The following is a 25,707-nucleotide window of genomic DNA, read 5'->3' on the forward strand; positions in this document are numbered from 1 at the left end:
TGGCTACTATATTGGGGTGGTCTTATCATAAGAGGTCATGAAGAGCATGTGTCTGGGACCTAACTACTAACAGACTCATTGTTACATGCCTTTGTAAAGATATTTCCATTTTTACTCTTTCCAAATTTTATACATAGTGACTAATTAAGGATACCTGCATGGGCACCTGAATTTTGAAAGGAACATAGCACTATCTTGTTTTCATAAATGTTACCACAGTTAAGGTTGTGGTGGAAAATTTAGTCATTTGGTAGTTTCTGCCAAAATAAAAATTTCACTGGGTGGCAACAGAAAGTTATTAGCTGAGTCAGAAACTTAATATCAAACTCTGAGTTTAACTTGATGCGCGCATGGAGTTTCCCAGACTAAGAAATTTTGGTCCATGTATGTTGGAAACATATGTCTGGGTGTCATGTTTTGGATGGGCCTTGTTGACACTAAGAGGTCTAACCAACAATCTATAAATCACACCCACCATTGTGGTTTTTCAGAGAAGGTCTAAGAATGATGCAATACTATTTGCTTGAGTTGTTTATGTCTGCATACCTCAAATTACTGTAGCTACCAGCTACTTGAGAACACACTCACATTCCCACTTACGTTGTAATGTCATACTGTGTTACATATAAATCTGACAAGCAGACAGCAGCCTGGAGACTACGATTGCTAATCTTTTCCATTTACATAGCCCTGCAGCCTTCCATTATGTTCCTATACCAGGTTGCAGGGTACATGAACATGTAATACACATGTGGAGTAGAAAGCTCTAGCCTTTACTCCAGGTTCTGGAAAGGCCACAAACACTCCATCAACTATTGCTTTTTTAGAAACAAAATGTTGTATATCTACATGTCTAATTCCAAAGCTGAGGTTGTTTGACAAATTAAAAGTCACATAGCAATTTAAGAGCGTAATCCTTGAGCTGGATGAAATAATGTACTGTTCATATCATCAGTGTTGGGCAAGTTACTTTGTAAAAGTAACTAGTTACATATTACATATTACTTGCAACTGAACTATTTAGTTACAGTTACATATTACCCATAAAATAAAGTAACTGTAATAATATTACATATTATATTACTTTGTGTCCACAGCCTTAAGCTGTCATGTATGAAACTACCACCTTATCATGTAACATGATTGCGTTGTTGGACAATATGCAAATTTTGGTTATAAGTAAGAAGCTGGTGAATAAGCTTCATTCAGTAGGCCTCGTTACTTCGTTGTGGCTAGCCGTTACTCAAAGGACAACTAACGAGATTAGTAACTTCGTTACTTGTAGTAATAATATTACGTAATATTAGACTCGTTACAGTAACTATATTACTTAGGTAACGCGTTACATTTGTAAGTAAAGTAGCTTGCGTTATATTACCTGTTTTTATAGCGTATTTCGTTATATTACTTTGTTACCACAAAAGTAATAATATTACGTAACGCGTTACATAAGTAATGCGTTACTCCCAACACTGCATATCATGTACAATATGCATGGTGCTGCTCAAATACAATGTCGCTATTTATAAGTGTAAGCAATTAAAAACCTCGCTGATTAAGGGGTGCGGTAACCATTTCTTGTGCAAGTCTTCATCACTCAACTTACATGATGAAAATTTGCAAGCAAATAAACGACTGCCATGTCCCTTAGTTAGCGAGCATTGAAATTGCTTGCACTCATGCATAGCGACGTCGCGTTTGAGTGGTACTGTACATATGAGTAAATATACCTGCAACTTATTTTCTGCAAGAATGTATATCACAACTTTGTTACTCTTTCCTGCTATTGCTGAAGCTGTCCACCTGAAAGTGAGCTGAGAGCTGGAGTAGATAAACTTTTACTGCTACCACCAGTTGGCTGCAAAATCTTAAAGGCAAAGTTTGGGTTATTCCTCATTGGTTTTTCAAACACTGAACGAATTTCATCCGGCTATTATTTCGGCCTCAGTCATTGAGGATGTCAGTCGGATTTTTCCTAGTAATCCGTTCCTACCCAGCATATCTCTGACTTGCTTTGAACGTGGAATGTAAGTGCTACCATGCTTATAAAAACTATTAGGGAGGCACACAATATCTCTTTCATATGTGAACTCTCTGAAGTTTTTCTTCCGTTCGGATTTCTCCTGTTGTCTTGATAGAAAGGACGATGGAAGGCTACGTTTGCTATTGCAAAATACGACAGCTTAATTTAAACAATAACTAGCTACTGGTGAGTCAAACTTTACCTCCTTTGAGGTTGGTTTCGACCCAGGTTATCACGGGAGAGTGTCAGAGTCGAATGGCGAACAGTAGGGAGGGTGAGCCCTTCAGTTCCTACTTCATTGATAGCACCATGGGGCCGGGTCTCTCCTTGACCAGCGCTCTGCTCTTGATGGTCCCCTCTTACAATTCGCGAAAGGGCGTTCGAGATTGCTCTTTCTATACCACGCTCTAAACTAGGGTCCGCAACGCGAAAAATCGATATCCTCCAATCAACTACCTAACTATTGTCATGTGTTAGGCTAAGTGTAACTTGAATAACACCAGCGTGGCAGCCAAGTTTGTCACTTTTTTCTGGTAGAAAACGATACAGATGTCTTAAAATCACGTGATTTTTTGTTGCAGCAGTTCGTAGGGTTCTTTGTATGCCACGATATTCACTCTCAACAGTGTTCAAATAGTCTATCATCAACTCAAAGTATTGGTAGTTTGATTTTATTGGTTGGTTTCTGGTTGCAGCACGATCTGTGCAGCTTTTTTGCAACAGACAAAATGTTTCTTCCTCTGGAGCACAGGACAAGCAGAGCAGCAACTGCGCCGTGGGTCAGCAATGAACAGTACTAGGTAAAGTACCTGCATGCGGAGTATGGTTATAATTGAAGCTTGTTAGCCATCTGGCTGAGCCATCTATATGCTGAAATTCGGCCAAAATGACGCGATTTTTGCAAACAAATACCAGAATGGTTGATACATCAGTGAGACAGTCTCCAACAGCAAGGATACGAAGCTTATAAACACCTAACAATACGGCTATCTCGCCCAGTAAACGCATAGATCAATCCAATGCATGAAATAGGTACTCACGTGATCGATATTCAAATCTCGGAAAATACAACCATAATCTATTCCAATTACATTAAAATCACTTAGAATCAAGTGACAATCAGTTTGTGTGCATTAGGTTCAACATCTCGATTAGCCCAGTAGTCTGAGACTCTCCCTTGATGCCATCGCAGCATAAAACACACCTACACTGGCCCAGACCACGCCTGAGCGAACAATTAATACAAATATTTACAAAAGGAGCACACTGCATGGTTCCTATTCAGAAATGAAAGCGACTTTATAGGTATTTCCGCGATTTGAATTTCGATCACGTGAGTGCCTATTTCATGCATTGGATTGATCTATGCGTTTACTGGGCGAGATAGCCGTATTGTTAGGTGTTTATAAGCTTCGTATCCTTGCTGTTGGAGACTGTCTCACTGATGTATCAACCATTCTGGTATTTGTTTGCAAAAATCGCGTCATTTTGGCCGAATTTCAGCATATAGATGGCTCAGCCAGATGGCTAACAAGCTTCAATTATAACCATACTCCGCATGCAGGTACTTTACCTAGTACTGGTCATTGCTGACCCACGGCGCAGTTGCTGCTCTGCTTGTCCTGTGCTCCAGAGCAAGAAACATTTTGTCTGTCGCCAAAAAGGCACACAGATCGTGTTGCCACCAGAAACTGACCAATAAAATCAAACCACTAATACTTTGAGTTGATGATAGACCACTTGAACAATGTTGAGAGTGAATATCGTGGCATACGAAGAACCCTACGAACTGCTGCAACGAAAAATCACGTGATTTTAAGACATTTGTATCGTTTTCTACCAGAAGAAAGTGACAAACTTGGCTGCCACGCTGGTGTTATTCAAGTTACACTTAGCCTAACACATGACAATAGTTAGGTAGTTGATTGGAGGATATCGATTTTTCGCGTTGCGGACCCTATCTAAACTTTCTGCGTCCATCCTGTAATTGGCGCATACTACACCTGTAGACTTCTGCGCATGTGAAAGCTCCATGTGACGTAGCTATACGTATACCTATAACAGCTGTATCGATAATGATTATTGATGTACAACGTGCTTTCATTTTAGCGATGCTTTAGCAAATAGCTAACCATGATTTTAGTAAATAGTCTAACCATCCTTTTAAATAACCATCGTAAATAACCATGTTTTTCGTAAATAACCATGCTTTTGTAAATAACCATGCTTTTGTAAACAACCATGCTTTTGTAAATAACCATGCTTTTCGTAAATAACCATGCTTTTCGTAAATAACCATGCTTTTGTAAATAACCATGCTTTTCGTAAATAACCATGCTTTTCGTAAATAACCATGATTTTCGTAAATAACCATGCTTTTGTAAATAACCATGCTTTTCGTAAATAACCATGCTTTTGTAAATAACCATGCTTTTCGTAAATAACCATGCTTTTGTAAATAACCATGCTTTTCGTAAATAACCATGCTTTTCGTAAATAACCATGCATACTCTACAGTTATTTGTAAATAACCATGAAATGTATGTAAAAAACCATGAAAAACACAATGTCTAAAAAAATGGAGTTTTGACACAAATGGCACCCCATAGACTCTGTTAGGTATCATAAAAACAAATAACACTTATAAAAAAAAGTATTACGGTCAGACCAACCTGCGTACATAAACTTAAATCTAGTCAATATGTCTACAGGAATGTTGTAGACTCAGAATTCAAAATACCTAGAAATTTTGATTCATCTAATGACCTCAAACAAATGTTGAACCACGTGTTGAACTAATTGAACATTGACACCTCCTCTATCGTACATCCATACCAGTGTGTCCCAGGTCCCTTACGGGTCTTCTCACATTGCTTTCCTATCTGTTACAAAAGGTTTAACACATGGAAAAACGTTTGGTTATGTAATCGAATGCCATGGTGACCAACCTCTTCTGGATGCTTCCTCAGTTGACACCATGCAGCCCCCCACTTAAAGGTGACAATGTGAGAACAGTTTCTTGCACAACAGCAACAACTGGGTATAGAAACATTGCCTCACTATTACCAGGCTGGTGCTTTTGGCATGTGCAAGCTGTATTAATTACGTAGTTACAGGGACATGCACTATCCATGTGCATACTCAATGAGTCACTGTAGGCAATCTTCCTGTGGTGGTACCAGCACTGCTTATCTCAGAGGTGAAGATGTTAGCATCCAAAGTCCCACCTGACTCTCATGCATTACCACTTAAGACCTGCGATACACTTGCTAAATGTATGGATGCGCACTACAGACATCATTACGTACACAAAATGGACCACACTTCAGGTTGCAGATGCCCAGGCTACCACTATATTTGAACCCAGAATACAACCTTGGTGTGTGCACTGACACATGAAATAACTAACTTCCAATCAACTGTCTGTATCTGATGACCAGGAAAGCAGCCCTTGACATAGACCCATGGGAACAAACGTCTGAAAGCATAGGTAGCCCCACAATATTAAAAGGAGTAACCTGTATATCTATGGATGAAGGCCACACGTGATAATCAGCCCTACAACTAACTTCTGTGCAATTTCAACCCACACCATGGTCATAGAAATACGCTTTGCTTCAAAGTAGAGAGAGTAACGCCCCCGAGTGCCCTCAAAGCTCACCTCGACGAAACTCGAGAGGAAGAAACCTAGACTCTGGTCTAGTAAAACCTCGTAACCTACCATGTGAGTAACATAGATCGTATTGGTCAAAATAACGTAATGTGACCATATACCATAATGGTCTATTTAGTAACGATATCAATTTAGTGGGTGATTCCATTCCGTTCCGTGGAATAGTGGAGGCCCTCGACATTATTAACTCCTTCTTTCCTTTTACAATAAAATTATGGAACCAACTAGATTATCATATTATCCAAGCTCCATCTCTTGATTTATTTAACAATTATATAAATTTGTAAATAAGTAGCTAACTACATATGTACGAATATACTCATGATTGAGTTTGTACATTAACAAATATATATATATATATACGGTTGCGCCACTTGAAAATATTAATTCGCGCTCATTAATTAGACCGTCTCGTCCAGGGTGGTAGCACGTGCTATTGGCGAAGCTACGCCCTATTCTAGTACTTCAGTGACTGGGCCAAGACAAGAGGAAAAGAATATAATCAGCGCTCATGGCTAGGGGTGGGTATGATAACATTTTCACTACAGACGTACCTGATCGCCTCTTGTGTAAAGTATGTCATCTACCTAGTCGAGATCCTCACCTCAGTGTGTGCTGTGGACACATTTTTTGTAAGAGTTGTGTTGATGGTGTGAAGAGTTCCTATCACACTGATTGTCCAATGTGTCGTAATGAAGAGTTCTCTAGTTTCCTCAACAAGCAGGCAGATCGTGAGGTGAAGGGCCTCACCTTATACTGCTCCAACAAGGAGGAGGGGTGTACGTGGAAAGGAAAGGTGCGAGGGATACTAGCACACAAGGAAAAATGTAGTTATGAAAAAGTAGAATGTGAATATCAAGGTATTGGCTGTATGAAGAAGATGTACCGTAAGGATTTGAAGGACCACATCAAGGAAAATGCTCAAGAACATTTAGCATTGAGTGTGACAGAACTGAAGAACTTGCGATACTTCACACATCAACTAATGATGGGAGGACTAGTCAGAAGCTGGTCTATGCAGTTAGGTCCACTATCAATGATGACAGCAACATCAGGTGACCTGGTATGTCCTGTGATTGTGAAGGTGCCAGAGTATGCTAAAAAGAGGAGAGATGCTGAAGGATGGTACAGTAACTCTTTCTATTCTCACTATAATGGATACAAGATGTGTCTCCGTGTTGATTGCAATGGTGATGGTGATGCTAAAGATACTCACCTGTCAGTGTTCCTGTGTCTGATGAAGGGTCCACATGATAACAAGCTCACATGGCCATTGAGAGAAGAATTTAAAGTGAAACTGTTGAACCAGATCAGTGACTGTGAGCATTACTCAGATACTATTGATTATGATGATAACAAAGGTGATGATGAATACGCTGGTAGAGTCACTGATGGTGATAAAAATAAAGGATGGGGATATCCGGAGTTCATAACCCATGAAGACCTAAATGAGGATACTCTCACATGTCAGTACCTCAAAGATGATTGTATCTTCCTCCAAGTTAGCAAATTGTAGACATAGTTTTAAAATTTTGTAACTACAACGTACAGTGTAGTGTTACGCATTTAAAGTTTTATATAGTGTGTGTGCACACTAAGGTAACAGTATTAATACTATACTAATGTAAGGGGAAAATTTTTGTACCACGTTGGAGGAACTTGTGGTTGCAAGATATTATGACAAAGCACTTGTGGTTTCCAAATAAAATTGAAAGCCATAAATGGAATTTTTCAACTTCCATATTGGTAACACTCAAACCAATGCATTGGTAAATAGTTGTTACATTGTAGTGTTGTGTCAGTACCAGGGACAATCACATTGTAGTTGGTTTGTGTTGTATCCATAAATTTACTGACTCAACCCCTCCCCCTACATATTACAATCTTGTTTACATTAAATTTATCCATTAACTAATTATACAGGTTTACATAGGTGCCCGAATTTTCCAAAATTAGTATTTCACATGCAAAACAGTTTATAATTCACTGTGTTACCACTAAGGAAGTTTTGCACCTGTTGGAAGCATTTCACCGTAATTCAAGGTAGCTACTGACTAATGATTCCAATTACTGTAAAACTGATTGGAAGCATCAAGTGCCTTATTTTGGTCATAAGTATTTTCAATTGCCAATGTGACATTGGGACTGATTTTCCAAAATCTGGTCATTGAAAGTATTGTCTGCAAGAGGAAATAGAAAAGTGCTGCTATCAAGAGTGTTTTAAACATACGACTGATAAGTTGGTGTGGTTCCTTGTTAACCTACAGCAACCCACAGTTCCCATAAGGCATGGGCTTGCTTAATACCAGACTAGTTGCAATTGCCTATACAAGCAGCAACACTCAGTAAGTGCCTAAGTGGGTGTGATGCCATGTATTATTGCAGACTTGTCCCAGACAAAATGCAACCCAAATGACTTGTTTAATCTCAGATGACCTGACCCACTTTTATTCATGTCTGATGTGTCCAGAGGGCCAGAAAGCAATCACAGTACATGTTATATAAACTTCATCAATCTCAAGAGTTGGGTTAGGTAAATTGTTACCAGGTTTAATTCAAATAGAGTGTTGTTTTCAATCCAATCATTAGGTGGATCATGCCATGCAATCTCAGCTGTTGGGAAGAAGCTATACCACTAGTAATATCAAAGGTAATCTGAGATCTATACATATTCTAGAACATCTCTCTAAAGTGATAGATCTCAGCTGTGGACAAAGCAATCACACTATTACCACATAATAACATTTTAAGGGATCAGTATTGATGACTGAGATGACATGTTGAACCAGATAGAAATTTGTTAATTAGATAGATTAGATAGAATTAAGGTATTTCATGGATGGCTATCAGAATTTAAAGACTGCCGGGTGGTTATACAATTCAGACTTATTGCAATGCTATGGCCTAGCTACATAGATTTGTATGTAGAGAGGAAGGCATCATAGTGTGAGAAGCACACTAGTAAATTGTACACGATGTAAAATTGACTTGATATATAACCTACATGATACATCAAAATGCTGACAGATTACATAATGGTTATAATAATTTCAATGCAAAATATCTGATTATTAATTTAATATTGTCAACAGTAGTGTCGTGAGTACCTCTGCTCAATGTCTCAAGGTACATACCCACCCATGCAGCAAAGTGTGCATATAAAATTAGTTAGGAAGTGTTATAAATGTGTGCATGTGTCATGTATACTGTAACTGTGTATACACTACATTTATTTCACTTGTAATTCAATTCTTGTAGTTCAATTTCAAGAAATAAGTACATATTTAGCACCAATATATATATATATATTATAGTGTTATATATAATCGTATCATGATATCTTTTGGGTAAACCAATGCAATATGATTCCTAGAATCTCGTTTCAAGCATTATTTTCCTAAACTGATGTGGGTGAGTAGTCATCATCATAATATATTATATGCATTATTCATTATGGCTAAAACCTTGAGCACACAAAGCACTACAACAAATCCACTAATACAATATAATTATGTGAATATAAAAAATTCATGAGGTGGAAATAACCATAGTTATAAATGAAACACTTCTGGCACTTACATGTAGGTAGAATGGCAAAAAAGGCACATGTCACAAAAATTGTGTGCAGTAAAATGACAAAATTGCACACAATAAACAACACTAAGGTCATGGGACTGTTGTGCAATATTTTCTGCAGCTTATAAACTATAAACTCAGGTGACCAACAAGTGTGTTTTCTTTTTTAGTATACAGTCTAGTTAAACATGTATTAATATGTGTATAATATATAAATTAATTTTGCTTGTTTCGTTGTAAAATAGTTTTCGTATGCAATACTATATCAAAATTTTTTATACAAAATTTTGTTTTGCAGAATCAAGATACTCCGATAGCGCATGTGCAGTCGTTAATGTAAAATAATTGTGGTACCATGACTATGTACACTACAGTAAGGTCTCTGCAATAAAGCTGCTTCTTTCCTGTCACCTGTATCTGTTTACTGGCAGTGCTTTTATTCTATTATTATAATACTAATTCATTGTAATTTTTCTTGTATAAAAAGCAACTGATGCGAGATCACTAATAAACTAGTAACTGTTTCTGTATTTCTAGAAGTATGAAATTTTGACTTCATTATAGCTGCAAGATGAAAGTATACAAGCCTCAACATGTACTTCTTGTTGCTGGTACTTGTGCTGTTTTGTTGGTGTATATATATAGCTAGCTAATATTGTATGTTTTGAATTGTAGGGTACTGCTGAAAAACGGTTCATAGAATTGATGCAGTTACCCATTAAACATTAAAGATGCTATACTTTGCAGTGCATTGCCAACATAACTAATACTTAAATAGAATTGCTAATCCATTCCACTAACAGTAAGGGGAAGGTGGTTCACTGGAAGAACTGACCAGTCCACACAGTGTGCAAAGTATAGACTCTGCAAAATGCAGGGGGTGTGGGGGCAGGACATTTTGTGAAAATTAATGTTCTGAGATTACTTTTGGTGGAAAATTTGCAATTTTTTATTGAAAGCTCAACACTGAGACTGAGCTAGAAAACATAATTAGCAGTAGAACAAGGTCAGGCTACACTACAAAAAAAAACAGAACTTTCTGTGATTGGAAATTTTGACTGAAATTTGCCAATTCTTACTGAAAGTTCAACACTGAAAGCATTATGAATGCTACTGAGCTAGAAAACAGAATTAGTATAGTATTATGTTCCTGTAGAAAGAGGAGCTTTCTGAGATTGTATTTGGTGGCAATCTTGACTGAAATCTTAACACTGAATCCTGAGTAAATGCTACATTGAGCTGAATTCTAAATGCGTGAATTTTACTGAGCTTTATAGAAAACAGAATTAATAATAAAAGGCCTAGTAGCTATTCTAACTACAAGTCTTCTGTCATTGCATAAGTAACTAATTGAATATGCATTCTGAATATAAACACTGCTGGTTTGTGGTGCAAAATGTATAACCTTTTCGCTCGAACCTTTTATATTTATCCCCAGATATTTTTTTTAGCTAGGATATAGCTTATCGTCCGTAGCATGTGATATTAGTAGCACGTGATGCCTGTGGCGTATGTGATATAATTATGTGGCGCATGTGATATAATTATGTGGCGCATGTGATATAATTATGTGGCGTATGTGATATAATTATGTGGCGCATATAACCAGCCACACCCTGCTGTAGGCGTCAAGAAAGTACGTGCATACTCAAGTGTTCAAGGCGAGGTTCAACGGCATCATGACTACAGGAGGATACGAATTCAAGTTCACTACTGACGTACCTGATCGTCTCCTCTGTAAAATATGCAAACTAGCTAGTCGAGATCCTCATCTCAGTGTGTGTTATGGACACATTTTCTGTAAGACTTGTATAGGCCAGACAAGGAAGTCGGACCATCCCGCATGTCCAATGTGTCGCAATGGGGAGTTTCCCGGTGTCCTCAATTTACAGATAGAGCGAGAAGTAAAGCAGTTAACTATTTACTGTACCAACGGTGAAGCTGGATGCACATGGGAAGGAGAAATTCGCGAATTACTAACACACAAGGTAATATGTCCATATGAAATTGTCCACTGTCAGTATCATGAAATTGGGTGTGAGGAAAAGATATACCGTAAAGATTTGATGGAACACAATAAAATGAAGACTGAAGAACACTTAGCATTGAGCGTGACCAAGTTGAGGGGCCTGGAGCACCTTATGTATCAATTTATGTTAGGAAACCCAATTGGAGGTGATTGGTTGATGCAGTTGAGTAGGCTCTCGATGATGACAGCAACATCAGGTAGTCAAGTGTGTCCTGTGATAGTAAAGGTGCCAGAGTTTACCAATAAAAGCAGTGATGCTGTAGACTGGTACAGCAACTCCTTTTACTCTCATGAAAAGGGATACAAGATGTGCTTAAATGTTTGCGCTGCTGGTCATGGTGATGGTAAAGGTACTCACCTATCAACTTTCCTGTATCTCATGAAGGGTCCACATGATGATGAGCTAACATGGCCACTGATGGGAAGGTTTGAGATTAAACTTTTGAACCAGGTTGGTAACAGTCAGCATCTTATAAAAACACTAGATTATTTTGCCAGTAGGGTGACTGATAGAGAGAAAGCTAGTAAGGGTCAGGGATGGCCACAATTCATTTCCACTAAAGACTTTCACAAAGCCACATCAGCACGTCAATATCTCAAAGATGATTGTATTTTCCTCCAAGTCAGCAAGCAGGCTTAGTTGCAACTTTTTGGAATTACAACAAACAGTGTGGCTTTAGCTCTAGGATCACATGAATGTTGAATAATACAATGTGTGTAGCTATACCGTGATGATATTATTTTTTATTGTTATGCATACAGTATGATTCAAGTATAGTAGGGGAACTCTTAACATCTCTCCAAAATGGTACCAATTGTCTAAATAGTTTACATGTGCTCACAAGTAATAAGTTTTAATGGCCTTAGCATTCATATCAACATGTAAATACCAATAACTGTTCATCAGTAAGTCAACCCTTATATTAATCATGAAGTTTAAAAATAATATTTTCAAAACTTTATTGTGGTCTGCTCATTGCCATACACAGTTGAAAGGCTAGATGCTAAAACAGCTTATATACTAACATGTGGTAGCTTTAATGCAGTTACTGTATCTACTCCCTTTCGGGGGTGGATTCAGGAGCCAGTAAGGGGAGGGGCACAAACAGGCTAAGTTGTAGGTGGTTGGGGAGATCCAGATTCGTTTTTGAAGCAGCAAATAATCACCTCTTAGTAGTGTCTCACTGATGATTTTTGTCACTTTGGCCTTTGAAGATGGTTGCAAAGTCTTAAAAGCTGTTAAAAGGCTCCAAACGTCTTAAACAGCAAGCGATAGTTAATTTTAGAGGCACAAAGTTGCAAGGTAACAATCTAATAGTTAGTTTGACATTGCTTTACTTCAGTTTCAGGTGAAATTGTAATAAGTGCTAGTAAAATGTACATATTTTCAGGAGTTATGTAGCTAAACTTGTCTTGGCCTGACAAAGTTTAGTATTTTAATCACAAATATGGCTGAGTCTTCCACGAGGGGGGGGGGGGGCATTTGCCCCAAATGCCCCATCCTGGATCCGCCATTGCCTTTTATGGTAGTGTAAAGGCTTCAAATTTCATGGCATCTTTACACATTTGCCTGTAAATAAAGGTTTTAATGTGTCAAAACACTTGGTATGGCTAACTTCATAGAAAAGGGGAGAGAAGACAAGGATTTGGGTAAAAACAATTAAGTAATAATACATACTGGTATTTATATAAAAAGAAGGTTGTATACAGGACAGTGACTGTGCCCCTTAACTGTGCCTATAATGGGAATATATATACCCCACCAGAGGCTCAGTTGAGATCAGAAGAGAGAAGGAGATACTTTATACTTTAGCAAAACTGTCACTCCCAGTCTATAGAATATTCTAATAGAACAGTCGTACATGTCAAAGCTATTCTTGTGATCATGTGGAACAATCCAGCATCAATTAGCTGATACCAAGTATCAGTTACAGTGGCAGAATTGAACATTGCCGGCAATTTCTGATCACTATAACTATATGCGACTATGCAGGCCTACAAAATTCAGACATGTCACAGCATGTGGCACAAACTACATCCTGTCACATAACATGTCATATTATTACTGAAACAATTATGACATCTTTTGTAACTCGTATTACAAAGACAGATAGATGTTTAATAAAGGAAAAAAATTGCATGGGTGTAGTACAATGACATGAAAGGGTATGTGAAACCATATAATACTGCAGCATTTATGTTGTTCCCGTTTGGTATTACATCTGCTACATAGATTGGTATGGTGATCACTTTCTTTTGGCATTAAGTGACTCACAATGCATGTTATAATTATTCACTCAAAAAGCGTTGTCAAATTCAATTGCAGAACATAAAAATTTGAGTGGGGGTATGCTCCCAACTGCTGCCTCTATTATGCTAAATATGCTAGTGTCTACACTGCAGTGATGCCTTTCCAGTGGGTTAAACAGAAGTGGATAGAATTCACAACAGGGATAAAATTTATACAGTGGGAGCTAATAGTTGGTACAACGAGTACATGCAGTGTGTGAAGCACAATACAATGGCCTAGATGTCTAGACTAGAGGCATCAAGCATATACATAATGCTAGCATAATAATGTGACTGGGCCTGCGAAAACAGGGCATGTGGGCACATGATTTTTGCCTACTTTTTCAAACTTCTTTGACTCATAACATTTTATACCAATTCTATGGCAATGAAATTTTTATCACAGAATAAGCATTTAATTGGCTTTATGATGCAAGTTACAGAATGCAAATATTCTGTTCCAGTAGTGAGATATGAACTTTAGTTTGATGGGGTATAGTTTGTGCCCACATGCAATATTTTCACAGGCCCGGTCACTAGGCCTGAGCCTATTATGCTTTTGAAATTGCCTATTATGCTTTTGAGCATTGCTCCAAAATTTCCCCTATTATGCTCCAATTATGCCCAGTTGTGTACCATTATGCTCCAAATGTGCTTATATAAAATTGTGTCTTGACTGCTCTATTAGAGTACCTAATGCATCTGTGAACGTTCTATTAGGATATTTCATTATGCGGTGACTGTTCTATTAGAGTATATCGATCTTCAACTAATCTTTTCTTCACAACGTAGCTGTAAATCTGATTTTTACCATATATGCACACTATCCCATTCTGCATCATGCAAAATAGGCAGAGTTTCAGCTTCTCACATAACCAATGCACAAAAATTTTGCCTAATATGCTGGCATTATGCTGATGCTTTTGGCTTCCTATTATGCCCCAAATTATGCTGGCATAATCGGCGCAGGACTACCGGTCACGTATGCAAAACAATTATGCAACACTTATCTGTGAAAATATATAATTATCCCTTTTTTCACCCATGCTTTTTAAGGCCTCACCGTTTTTCACAGCTTGGCTGTTTTTTGTTTTTTTTTATGCGGATACATAATTATTACAATAAATGATTGATATACTCTAATAGAATAGTCTCTAAAGAGATCTATATATGTATAGCAGGTAGCTATTTGCATGGTACATTCAGGGCCACTAAGAGAATCCAAGAAAGTTTAGGGGGCCCAGGGAAAATCAAGAATGTGGGGCCCTATAACTACAGTTATATGTGGATAATGTAGCTTTGAGACCTGGGCCCAGAGAAAATTGCCCCAGTTTCCCCCCTTGTCGGCGGCCCTGGGTACATTACTGTCATCATAGCAAATAACCACAAGTGTGTACATGCTTGTTTAATCCAAGTTTCAACTTTTCAGTATTAATTGTGTGGCTCACTGTATAGCTACTGGATCTGTGTGCTGCTGTAATAAAGCCGTCACAAGGTATAATGTATTTTGTTCAAGACAAAATTCATGAAAATTTATGTTTACATGAAAATTAATTTTTGCTACACATGACAGTTTTGCCATACATATAAAGCAAATTACAGCTACATTTTATGATATCCAGTAACTAATATTGCACAGGGATTCAAGTAGAATAACTATTATATACACCATTCTACAACAGATTAACTTTGTGTAGAATAATGCCATGCAAATTGAATACACTATAATATAAAAAATAGACTTGTACAATAATATTTTTGTTACCATAGTGATACTATATTGTAGAATTGATGCCATTTTTGTAATCCAGCATCAATTCTACAGAGGAGATTTAGTATCTTATGTTAAATTCAGTTGTTCTTTTAATTTCCTGTGTTGACGTGTAGATATTTTCATTAGACTGCATTACCTCCTTCTGCAGCAACTATTCTCTAAACAGTAACTACTTTATTGATTGTATGTGTGTGTAGTTTTAATTTGCAAAATTTATTTAGTTTTTTTGCTTTGTAATTGTGTTGTAGCTAGATAGCTAACTAAAGTAGCATTTGTTTACTTAATTTATGTATTTGTGATGTGTTCCACTGGGCAAGGACTACTGCTGTAGTTGATTGCCTGGAAGTTAACGTATGAATCAAAACTAGTCACAAACATGACCCCTCCCTGCATGTAAATAAATGATTATCAAGGTATTTAAATCAGTCAACCATGCACTCATAGAACACTCATGATTAAATATTTATACAACTGTGACAACACCATGAAAATAGCCCAAGACACTATCTCAGAGCTGAGAAGTTCCTGGTGGACCTGCATGTCCTCAGATCCCTCTAGAATAGTGCATCATTCTTCAAACTCCATGCACTGCATGCTTAACTTTCACAACCTACTTCCTAAGCCTAAGTTGTCCCCACCAACTCTTTGGTTTGCTACACCACACCTGAATACCATAACATGATTTTTGCACTCTTGCACTAGTTACATAAAAATGTTATGTTCCATAGAGGAAACATGATATTAGTGATGGTAATACACTAATGCACTTATGGTATCTTACAACAATGTGCGATTGAAGGTTGAGGATTTAATCAACAATTGCTTAAACTTTGTCAGGATTTACTATTTCAGATGTTATCATACAAAATTTTGATGCGCATGCATGCACTTACATTACAGGGTGCAACTATTAATCTCTGATAGAATATAGACACATGATCATACTTTTGTAATATTACTATACAGCACAGCCGTACTGCATGATTGAAGTCTCCGTAATAAATTGCTGATATTTACACCAGATAACTAGTCACCAAAGTCACCTGCATACATAAGTATACATCTTATCTTGCTGTAATTTTATTTATTGTAAAATTTATAACCACACACAACCATAAGTATAATAATAAATGCACGATTGAAAAATAATATATTGTACATCTTATGCAACCAAATGGCCGCCAATATAGTTACGTACCTGCATGCATTTAAAGGTATAGAACAGAGACTGCATGATTCATGATCAAGTTCAAGTGAAGGGTATATATAGCAGGTGGAAAATTGTTCAGCAGTAGCAGCCTAGCTACTGCACCCAGCACACATATACACAAACTGAATCCACTTAAATGGGGTTTTGACTATCCCCATGTCTTAAATATGTCAAAAGTTTCTCTTCAAAATGTCCAGGACATTAGTCAGATCGAAACACTCTAATAGAACAATCACCTATTATACATTTGGAGCAGTCAGAAAATCTGAGGGCCACACTGAGGCATATTCACTTCAATAAGATAGTAATATGTGAATTTCATTGATTACAACGCTTAAATACTGATTACATGTGATAATACATTGGCTGGTCGTTATATTAGAGTAATTGACTGCCCTATATTAGAGTATTTCGATCTGGCTAATGTCCTGGACATTTTAAAGAGCAGCAGCAGCAGCAGCAGGGGTACACTGCAAGGCTTGTATACTTGGTGGACTAAACTTCAGGATCTTGGTTCTATGTATGGATACTATCCTATAAATGCTGCCAAGACCTGGTTAATTGTAAAGCCAGACCATTAGCAGAAATTCGGTCAAACTTGAACGCTCTATTAGAGAGTTTTATTATAGTAATTTTGTGGATTTCAGTTAATTGAAAGTAAACGATCATGCTACAGTAGCTTACTATACCACGATCCATTAGAAGACTACAAAATGCACCATAAGTGGTAATAAATTCATTGGTGGTATGAATCACGTTAAGAAAATCTTCGGCGATAGGTATTTACCACACATGACCACGAATGTCGCCGAAAGCCATATGAACACGCTTAGCATTTCTAAGGATTTAATTAAGCAGACATACCATAATGAACCACCACTCATGGATCCACTGAATACTGAAGTTAGATCTACAACTATACTGGAGATGCAAGTTGAATTACGACAAAACTCCCTAATAGAGTAGTCACCGCATTTCTGCTAATGCTATCTTTCCTCTGCCAGACAGCAGTTTGCTGGCACTGGAGTGCATATTACTGTTGAGGGCAAGCGCCGCTCTTGGAGCTATTTTTGGTTCCCGCTGTTACACCGAGGCTTATGTCTCTGAGAAAGTCGAGTCCTGGTCCTACTGTGTTGGTTTGCTCGGTGATATAGCGAAAGTCCATCCCCATGCTGCTTATGCCGGCCGCTTTCGTACATGGTGTGTGTTGTAAATGGACTTATTTTGTGCGTACCATCCCGCTAATCTCTGCCCTCCTTGGTTCTCTTGAGGATGTTATCACTCTTAAGTTCCTTTCTGTATTGACAGGGAGATCAATTAGTGATGCTGAGAGATCTCTTTTCTCGTTACCCATTAGGCTTGGTGGTCTTGGCATTGGTAATCCAAAACTATTGTCTGATCCCCAATTTGATTCATCTGTGAACATAACCTCTGCATTTGTTGCCCTGATTGTTCAGCAAGAATCTCATTTTAGCATCGACACTTTGGAGGCTCAACGTTTGGCTAAATCCGAAGTTGTACCTGCGACACATCAAGCACAAGCTGATTTTGCTGCCAGTTTGCACCAATCATTGTCTGCTGATCTACAGAGAATCATGGCACTGTCTAGTGAGAAGGGGGCTTCATCTTGGCCTTCAGCTTTGCCTGTTGACGAGCACGGCTTTGCTTTGCATAAGGGCGGCTTTTCGTGATGCACTTTGCTTGCACTATGGGTGGCTTCCATCTGGTTTGCCTACACAGTGCGTTTGTGGTAAGGGATTCTCTGTGGATCATGCTATGAATTGTCCCACCGGTGGTTATCCCACCCTTAGACATAATGAATTAAGGGACTTTACTGCTGATGCCCTATCAGAAGTGTGTTCTGGTGTGTGTGTGTGTGTGTGTGTGTGTGTTGAACCTTCATCCCTTTCAGTTGAAACACTCACATACTCAACAGCAATTGTTGAGGATGGGACTCGTTTGGACGTCTCAGCTGATGGGTTTTGGGGTGGCCAACACCAGAGGACTTTTTTTGATGTCAAGGTTTTCAACTCAACTGCTTCATCGTACCGTACCACTCCAGTGTCTTCACTGTATCGGCGATTTGAGAAGGAGAAATGCAGAAAATATGAGCAAAGTATCAGAGACGTTGAGATGGGCTCTTTTGTACCATTAGTGTTTTCCACATTTGATGGAATGAGTGGGTGTACTAATGTTGTTTACAAACGTCCGGCCTATTTGCTGTCTTTGAAAAGGGGTGTTCCTTACAGTAGTGTTATGGCCTGGCTACGCTGTCGCCTTAGTTTTTCGCTGCTGCGTTCAGCAATTGCTTGTCTCAGGTGAGCACGCTCCCACAGTGGCTGCCCGGCCTGCCATAGGGCTCTTGTCGATGACCTTGCTCTGATAGAAGGTCAGGTGCCTTTCCCTTAATCCAATAAATTTTTAGTCTTTCTTTTGGTTAGCACTTCAACATCTAGTACAAGGGGTGCTGGATACCCCAAGAAAAAAAGTAGAAAAAAATTTAAAAATAAGATATTAATGTAGCTAGGTTGCTAACCTTAGCAGTAACCTTTCCCGACCAAACGCGACAAAAGAAAAAATATCTGCAGCTAAGTTGGCTGGAGAGACTGCATACATGAGCCGAGTAGCTGAAGACATAGCTAGCTAGCTTTTAAACCTCCGAAAATGCAAAAATCTTGGTATCCATGTTCTGCCTCTTAGGTCTGCGCTAATGCGCAAACACCATTCAAGGCGGCAAGTAGCGCGTGAACATTCTTAAATAATGCACAAATAAGCGTTAAAGGCACTTATAAGTGTCGTCGAACAACCTGAGCCGAAAGAAGGTGCTGAACCGCCGCCGTGTAAACGAGGAGTCAGGAAAAACACTAAGAATCTGGAATGTTTGTGGTGAGGTTTGTAGTTAGTCGTGCCCAGATCACTTGTCCACCCGAGTCAGTTAGCTAGACACTATTTGGGTGGCCGGCCGGACTGCTCGGGACTGTTGTATTCTATAATTTAAGGGTTGCGAATAAGCCGCGGATGTTTCTCTTCGTTGCGCCGCTTGCTGCAGCTAGGTAGCTACTGAGCGATTTTCTCGGATATTTTCGACAGGCGCGCGAAACAAGAAAACAAGTACTAGCTGTCGTGTTTGTTCGCGGCTTGTTTGCAACCTTCCATGCAACGATCCCCGAAACTTAATTTCAGATGAAATGGCTATCTGAGTTACACCAGACCCTGTTTACCCGCCAATGCATTGATACTTTCTGGTCACTCAGCCATGCCGATTTTTGAATTATGTGTAGCTAGTGCATGAGTCTTGCCAGCTATTAGTCATGATACAAATCTATATAATATTTATTATAGGGTTTGCTTAGGGTATATTCATACTAACTAAGCTTCAAAATAGGATCCAATGCTATGAAAGTATCTTTTACTTATTGTAGAAGTTATTTAATCAGTGTTTGTGCACCTATGCATATTGAAGCATGAACATCACATGTATGCAACTAGATTTTGTGGATAAAGCAACATGATTGAATTATTAAAATGTTTTTTGGTGTATTGCATGGAATTAGCATTACCCTTGCTGTGCTTATGGCTTCTGTATCCAATAGTTCATATTTCAGGCATTCATAGTATGATCATTGATATTAACTATTGATGAAAGAATACGAAACATTCCACATCCCGTCATCTAACATTACTTTCAATGGTAGGTTTGTATTTTGCAATAAAGGAAAAGTGACGCTTTTTACTGTGTTTCTATGGTGTATCTCATTAAGTTGTAAAAAATAAACGATCAATAACATCTTGTAACAATACTTAAGCAAGAAGGATGGACAACAACTGTCAATGTATGCCAGATTGTTAAAGGTCCATTGAAATGTAAAAAAGCCATTTTATTGATAAAACACCATCACTTTCAACTTTACATACTGTATATATATATATGTCATTAGCAGGCCACCTATTTGTGGTTTCATTATGTAATCTGCAAAAAGCACCTAAAACATCTTATCGAAACCCAAAGGATATTGTGGTTCTGTATCAATAAGTGGGGAATTTTTTCTATTAAACTACCGCTATAATAAATTGTACAAGAAAATTGTCTATATCTATAATAATGAATAACATTAAACTGCTTAAGCAGAGAGCAAATCTGCACAGTCCATGCACACATGTCATTGTTTTGCATCTTATCCTACCCACTCACTCTTTAGGTTTTGTTTGGTTTATTGACTTGAGTTGACTTGGGTTGGTTCAAAGCGTAATAACCACTTCACTTTTGAGACAGTAAATGATAGTAGGGGGAGAGCGTTCAGATGAAAACATTAAGTCTGGTGTCACTTTTTTCTTTTGATGTGGTATGTGTGGAATCACCAGTCATGATTATGTTACCAAAAAATAAACAAACAAGTATAAGGAAAATAAATTTTAAGTTTTTAATTATGGATCACAGCATATTAATGTAGGGTAACAAGGGAGGTTGCCTACACCTGCAGATTTATAGACTAAAGTAGGTCCACTAGTATATCTGTAGGTGACCTCCCTTGTTTCCCCCCTTTTTTTCTATATTTACTTATTAATATACTTTGTACACATATTTCTGTAACTGTAGGTTTTCAAGATGATTGTTGTTTTGATCTGGTGTATCACTTTATTTCAATATACCATACAATCGCCACTCAGCCAAGAATATGAGAGAGTCATAATTGTTGACAAAGAAGGTTGTGATACACCTGAGTGTTGTGCTTATGGACAGCATTCTTGTTCTAGTCTTTCAAACGCTCTTGCATTAGTGATTCCTAATACTGAGATAAGAATAATGTCCAACATTACATTTCTTCTTTACATACGACGTAATTTTGAAAATATTGCCATCACAGGTTACAATAATCCTATTGTTAAGTGTGATCATCTAGGTGGGATATTTAGTTATAATTCGGTGGGTGTAACCATACAGAATATTACATGGGACAAGTGTAGGGGATTTGGTTTCTGCTTTGCAAATGTAAACATTAACAATTGTACATTTCGGCTGTTTAAGGAATCTGTAATTAGAATTGTAATATTCGATTCTACTTGTGGTTACTATGATGATCGCTATCCCAAAAAGCCTGAAATAAACATTACCAGAAGCTTGTTTTACTACAATACTGATTCCATTAGCATTCAGTCATTTTCAATCGGTTACCACATTACTCTCAATAACAGTCAATGCATTGGTGACAAAGGTGAATGGATATTTACTTATGGCGCTGGTAATGTAGTAAGAATAATTTCAAGCAATTTTACTAATAATTCTGAACCAATTAATATGTTGGAAGGTGACCTAGTATTGGAAGGTGAGGTAACCTTTAATGGCAACTTTTATCCCATCACTATAAATTCTCAAGGAAACATCAATATTTCAGGACATGTTGTATTTAAAAACAATCTAAACACCAATGACAATGGTGGTGCTATTTATCTTTCAGAATCAAAATTGTTTATGAATAAGTCTACAGTTCTGTTCTATGATAATGTAGCTGACAATGGAGGTGCCATATTTGTTGATCCAGGATCAACTATCTATGTGAACCAAACAACCTTAGAGTTTGTTGGCAACACTGCTTTGTCCTATGGAGGGGCTGTGTATGTTGACTTATCTAACAATTATTATGTCATTTGCAACAGTTCTAATCCTTACACTCTCCTTCATTTTTACAACATTTTGGTCAATGCATCAGTGCATGACCACAACTCTGCTGCTAAGGGTGGTGATTATGTTTATTTCGATCTCCCACAAGACTATCCATGCAATCATAGTATACCATTTGGTAAGAAGGAAATATCATCTTCAGTCTACCATTTACACTTTCTAGGTGATGTTGAAGTTTCAGTAAGTCAATCAAACTATTACAAAAACGGCACACTTCTTTTATGGCCAGATGATTTACAATTTCAAGTTGTTGCGGTAGATTATTTTCATAACAGTATTGGACCAGTTAATGGCTCATTATCCTGTGATGATCACAATGACTTGCAATGTTACAATTACTACTCTAGTCTGTGCTGGAGACGAAATGATCACTTTAACTACACATTTGATATCGATGTAACAGTAATTTCTAACAACAGTGGTGCTTGTTGCTGTGTGTATTACAAGCCAATTTCTCTGCATCTCACAATAAATGTTGGTGGTGTAGTTGACTTAAGATCCGCAGTGATAAAGTGGAGACAACTTGAGAATCATTGTTACGATATTATGCATTACCGTGATGCCAATGGTATTTGCAAGCAATTGTCATGTGATGCTCGACTGCCTGCACCAGGAATGTCATGTCCTAATGGATATCTTGTAGTTGTACCGGGATATTGGTATGAGGATGGTTTCTACCATTATGTTATATCTTGTCCATCAGGTTTTTGTGATCCTGATAAGTGGATCAACTCAATACCATTTCAGCCATTTCCTAGTGAAGATTCTCAGTGTAGTCCATACTGGACAGGCTTTTCATGTGGAGAGTGTAAGTATGAACTTGGTCATGCTATTCAATATGGTACAACCAATTGTGTTTCTTATTCCAGTTGTTTGACTTCATCAGTGAGGTCTAGTTTGATGATCTTTTTGTCAGCCTCATTCTTGTACTGGTGTCTGATAATAATATTTGTGTTTGTTTTATTGCACTTTCAGCTTGATACAGGATATGTGTTTGGTCTAATCTTTTATTATGGCGTTTTAGAACAAGTTGTTTCTGTTTATAATGAAGTAGTTCAAGCAGTTGTCTGTGATGTAAGTGCAAATGACAATAAAGACAACTATTACTATGATCCTAATAATATCCATGCTTATTATGGTTGTGTTGGTGAACTTTTTGACTTTAGTGCTATCCTTCCATTGTTTTCAAGCTTGGGTAATTTAAAACCTCCATTTATGTCGTATTTGCATTTGTGCTTTCGAGGATTTGACATTTTGGACCATTTATTTATTGTATACTTCCATCCTGTAGTTGTAACATTCATGATAGTTGTGATTTCCATAGCAACCAGATATTCAGTAAGAGTAGCACGAACCATTGGCAGAGTTGTTAACAGTAAATCTGTTTGTTTACTGCTGTTGTTATCCTACAACTCCTTTTCATGTACTTCAGTACAATTGCTAAGACCGCTACCATACTTTACTAATGCAAAACATCCAGATGAAAATTTAATGGGATCATCATGGAAGGCATATTGGTCTCCAGCTGTTACATATTATCACCATCGTCATGGGTTTTATGCTAGTGTGGCTATACTGCTTGAACTAATAGTTGGACTTGGTTTTCCTGTTGCCTTGATTTTACGGCAATATACAAATTGCAATACTAACTTAATGAGCATCAAGCCAATTGTTGATCAACTGCAAGGTTGCTACAAGGATGAATGTTACTGGTTTGCTGCATATTACCTGATGTGTCGGCAAGTGATTTTTGGTATAGACCCATTGTTTGATGTTTTTCGTGCAGTTTTTTCCTTTGGTGATGATAGCATCTCAACAAAGTTGATTTTACTGCTGCTTGTGCTCAGTGTTATTCTAGTAGTTCACTTGTGGTTTCAACCATACAGAAGAAAAGGTTTAAATGTTTTAGACACTGCTATCTTGATGTCACTAATTGTGTTACTTGTTTCTAGTTTGGATGGTAGAAGTTATAACATAGCCGTTGTATTTTGGTTGCTCCCAATCATCTTCTTCATAAACTATTTGAGCTTTTCAACCAAATACAGACATCTAGTAGCACTGCTCAGTATTTGTGTGGTAATTGCCCTAATAAATGCACTGACCTTTGCTCGGTTTTATTATTTTGACATTCTTTACATGTTGTCTGTACTAGTTTCATTCACTGTACTTGTGACATACTTAAGTTTTCTATGCAAAAGAGTGTACTATAAACGTCGAGCAGCTGGACATATGGAAATCAATGATGTAGGTGTTAATGAGAATGGTGACAATGATTCTGATTGAAAATATGGATCTACAAGTTGATGTAAACTATTGCCAATTTGTGACTTACTTATGTTGATATTCACAATTGTAATGACTATTTAGCTGTTTAGTTTAACTGTTAGCATGCACTGTTTAGATGTTATAGTATGTTTATTACTAGATGTAGGATCAGACAATGCTTTGATTTTTACCATATTAGCAATTAAACTTAGAATTCTACTTTTACATTCCTTTCAAAAATCATGTATAGTACATAATTATGTATTTATGACTGAATGGTAGTATGTCATGTTATAATACCGTTTAGCTTGTGGGAAATTTTCAAGGGATGAAACTTTTGAAAAACTGTAAAATCCGATTTTTGCATTTTTTTTAGAGCACGAGGAATCTGAAAATTGATGTTTACATTTGATTTCTGCAAGGTCAACATTTTTAAATCTCTAAAAACTAATGGTAGCTAATAGAGTAAAAATTCCTGGTATATATCAGCTTTAATTTAACATAAAAGTTCATTAATGGACTCAACAGATTCTCTGGTGACATTTTTCACATCCCTATTCATTAGAGGTGATAGTTAATCTAACCAAAACAGCCAAGCTGTAAAAAAAGAGTGCGGCCCCCAAAAAGTCCAAGGTGAAAAAAGATGTGAAATCCAAGGTGGCGGCCAAGAAATGGCTGTGATGGTAGGTTAATGGCAAAAATTTTAATTACGACAATTCAGGTGAATTGCGTTGCCTCCTCCTACTTCTTTTTGTATTGCAAGCCACAAAACTGGCCATATGGCTTTGATGCTTCCTTCTAACTTATTTTTTTCTTTACTGCAGGAATTGTGGAACTAAGGAGTGTGTATAGCTTTTGTCTGATGAAATATTTGTATATTTAACATTGAATGATGATTATCACATACTGTAGTTAATAAGGTGACTTCTTACATAACTGAACCGTAGCTGAAACTCTCATTGTTTGTAGCTGAACTCTTTTCAGGGTGATTTATTTTTTGCTAAACTCTCTACAGGATGATTTGTTCTAGCTGAACTCTCTACAGGGTGAGTTGTTTGCAGGTGAACTCTCTACTTGGTAGTTTCTTTGTAGCTGAACTCTCTACAAGGTAACTTGTTCTAGCTGAACTCTCTACAGGGTGGCTGAACTCTCTACAGGGTGATTTGTTTGCAACTGAACTCTGCAAGA

General features: G+C 37.6%; 3 protein-coding genes and 1 long non-coding RNA gene across 7 annotated transcripts in view; 3 read left to right on the plus strand and 1 right to left on the minus strand.

Annotated features, from left to right (window-relative positions):
* Positions 1 to 5,064, minus strand: part of LOC136253088 (uncharacterized) — a 32,618-nt gene extending 27,554 nt beyond the window's left edge. The window contains exons 1-2 of one of the 2 annotated variants that reach the window (XR_010699948.1): positions 4,972 to 5,064; positions 4,764 to 4,905 (exon numbers count right to left, since the gene is read on the minus strand). This is a non-coding gene — a long non-coding RNA (uncharacterized lncRNA). Of the gene's footprint in view, positions 1 to 4,695; positions 4,906 to 4,971 lie in introns of both variants that reach the window. The other variant, XR_010699947.1, reaches the window with a different exon arrangement.
* Positions 5,065 to 6,076: 1,012 nt separating this feature from the next.
* On the plus strand, positions 6,077 to 7,315 carry LOC136252853 (TNF receptor-associated factor 4-like). Its single transcript, XM_066045429.1, has one exon. The coding sequence runs from the start codon at positions 6,208 to 6,210 to the stop codon at positions 7,210 to 7,212; it is 1,005 nt and encodes a 334-aa protein (XP_065901501.1). The 5' UTR covers positions 6,077 to 6,207; the 3' UTR covers positions 7,213 to 7,315.
* Positions 7,316 to 10,880: 3,565 nt separating this feature from the next.
* On the plus strand, positions 10,881 to 12,129 carry LOC136253092 (TNF receptor-associated factor 2-like). Its single transcript, XM_066045694.1, has 2 exons — positions 10,881 to 11,752; positions 11,800 to 12,129. Exons 1-2 carry the CDS (start codon positions 10,952 to 10,954, stop codon positions 11,800 to 11,802), a joined length of 804 nt encoding a protein of 267 aa, XP_065901766.1. The 5' UTR covers positions 10,881 to 10,951; the 3' UTR covers positions 11,803 to 12,129.
* Positions 12,130 to 19,340: 7,211 nt separating this feature from the next.
* On the plus strand, positions 19,341 to 24,827 carry LOC136252406 (uncharacterized). 3 transcript variants are annotated; one of them, XM_066044836.1, is made up of 3 exons: positions 19,341 to 19,460; positions 21,172 to 23,062; positions 23,579 to 24,827. In XM_066044836.1, exons 1-3 carry the CDS (start codon positions 19,452 to 19,454, stop codon positions 24,535 to 24,537), a joined length of 2,859 nt encoding a protein of 952 aa, XP_065900908.1. In that variant the 5' UTR covers positions 19,341 to 19,451; the 3' UTR covers positions 24,538 to 24,827. The 3 variants fall into 3 exon arrangements, with proteins under 3 accessions (XP_065900908.1, XP_065900906.1, XP_065900907.1); XM_066044834.1 differs by having other exon boundaries at positions 21,172 to 24,827; XM_066044835.1 differs by lacking the exon at positions 19,341 to 19,460 and adding an exon at positions 19,590 to 20,265 and having other exon boundaries at positions 21,172 to 24,827.
* Positions 24,828 to 25,707: the final 880 nt, after the last annotated feature.

The sequence above is a fragment of the Dysidea avara genome, chromosome 4 (assembly GCF_963678975.1).
Source record: "Dysidea avara chromosome 4, odDysAvar1.4, whole genome shotgun sequence".
In the NCBI taxonomy this organism is placed as follows: domain Eukaryota; kingdom Metazoa; phylum Porifera; class Demospongiae; order Dictyoceratida; family Dysideidae; genus Dysidea; species Dysidea avara.

What these genes read in the sequence shown, in the direction of transcription:
- LOC136252853 (XM_066045429.1), top strand. Translation starts at nt 6,208, where the DNA reads ATGGCTAGGGGTGGGTATGATAACATTTTCACTACAGACGTACCTGAT.
- LOC136253092 (XM_066045694.1), top strand. Translation starts at nt 10,952, where the DNA reads ATGACTACAGGAGGATACGAATTCAAGTTCACTACTGACGTACCTGAT.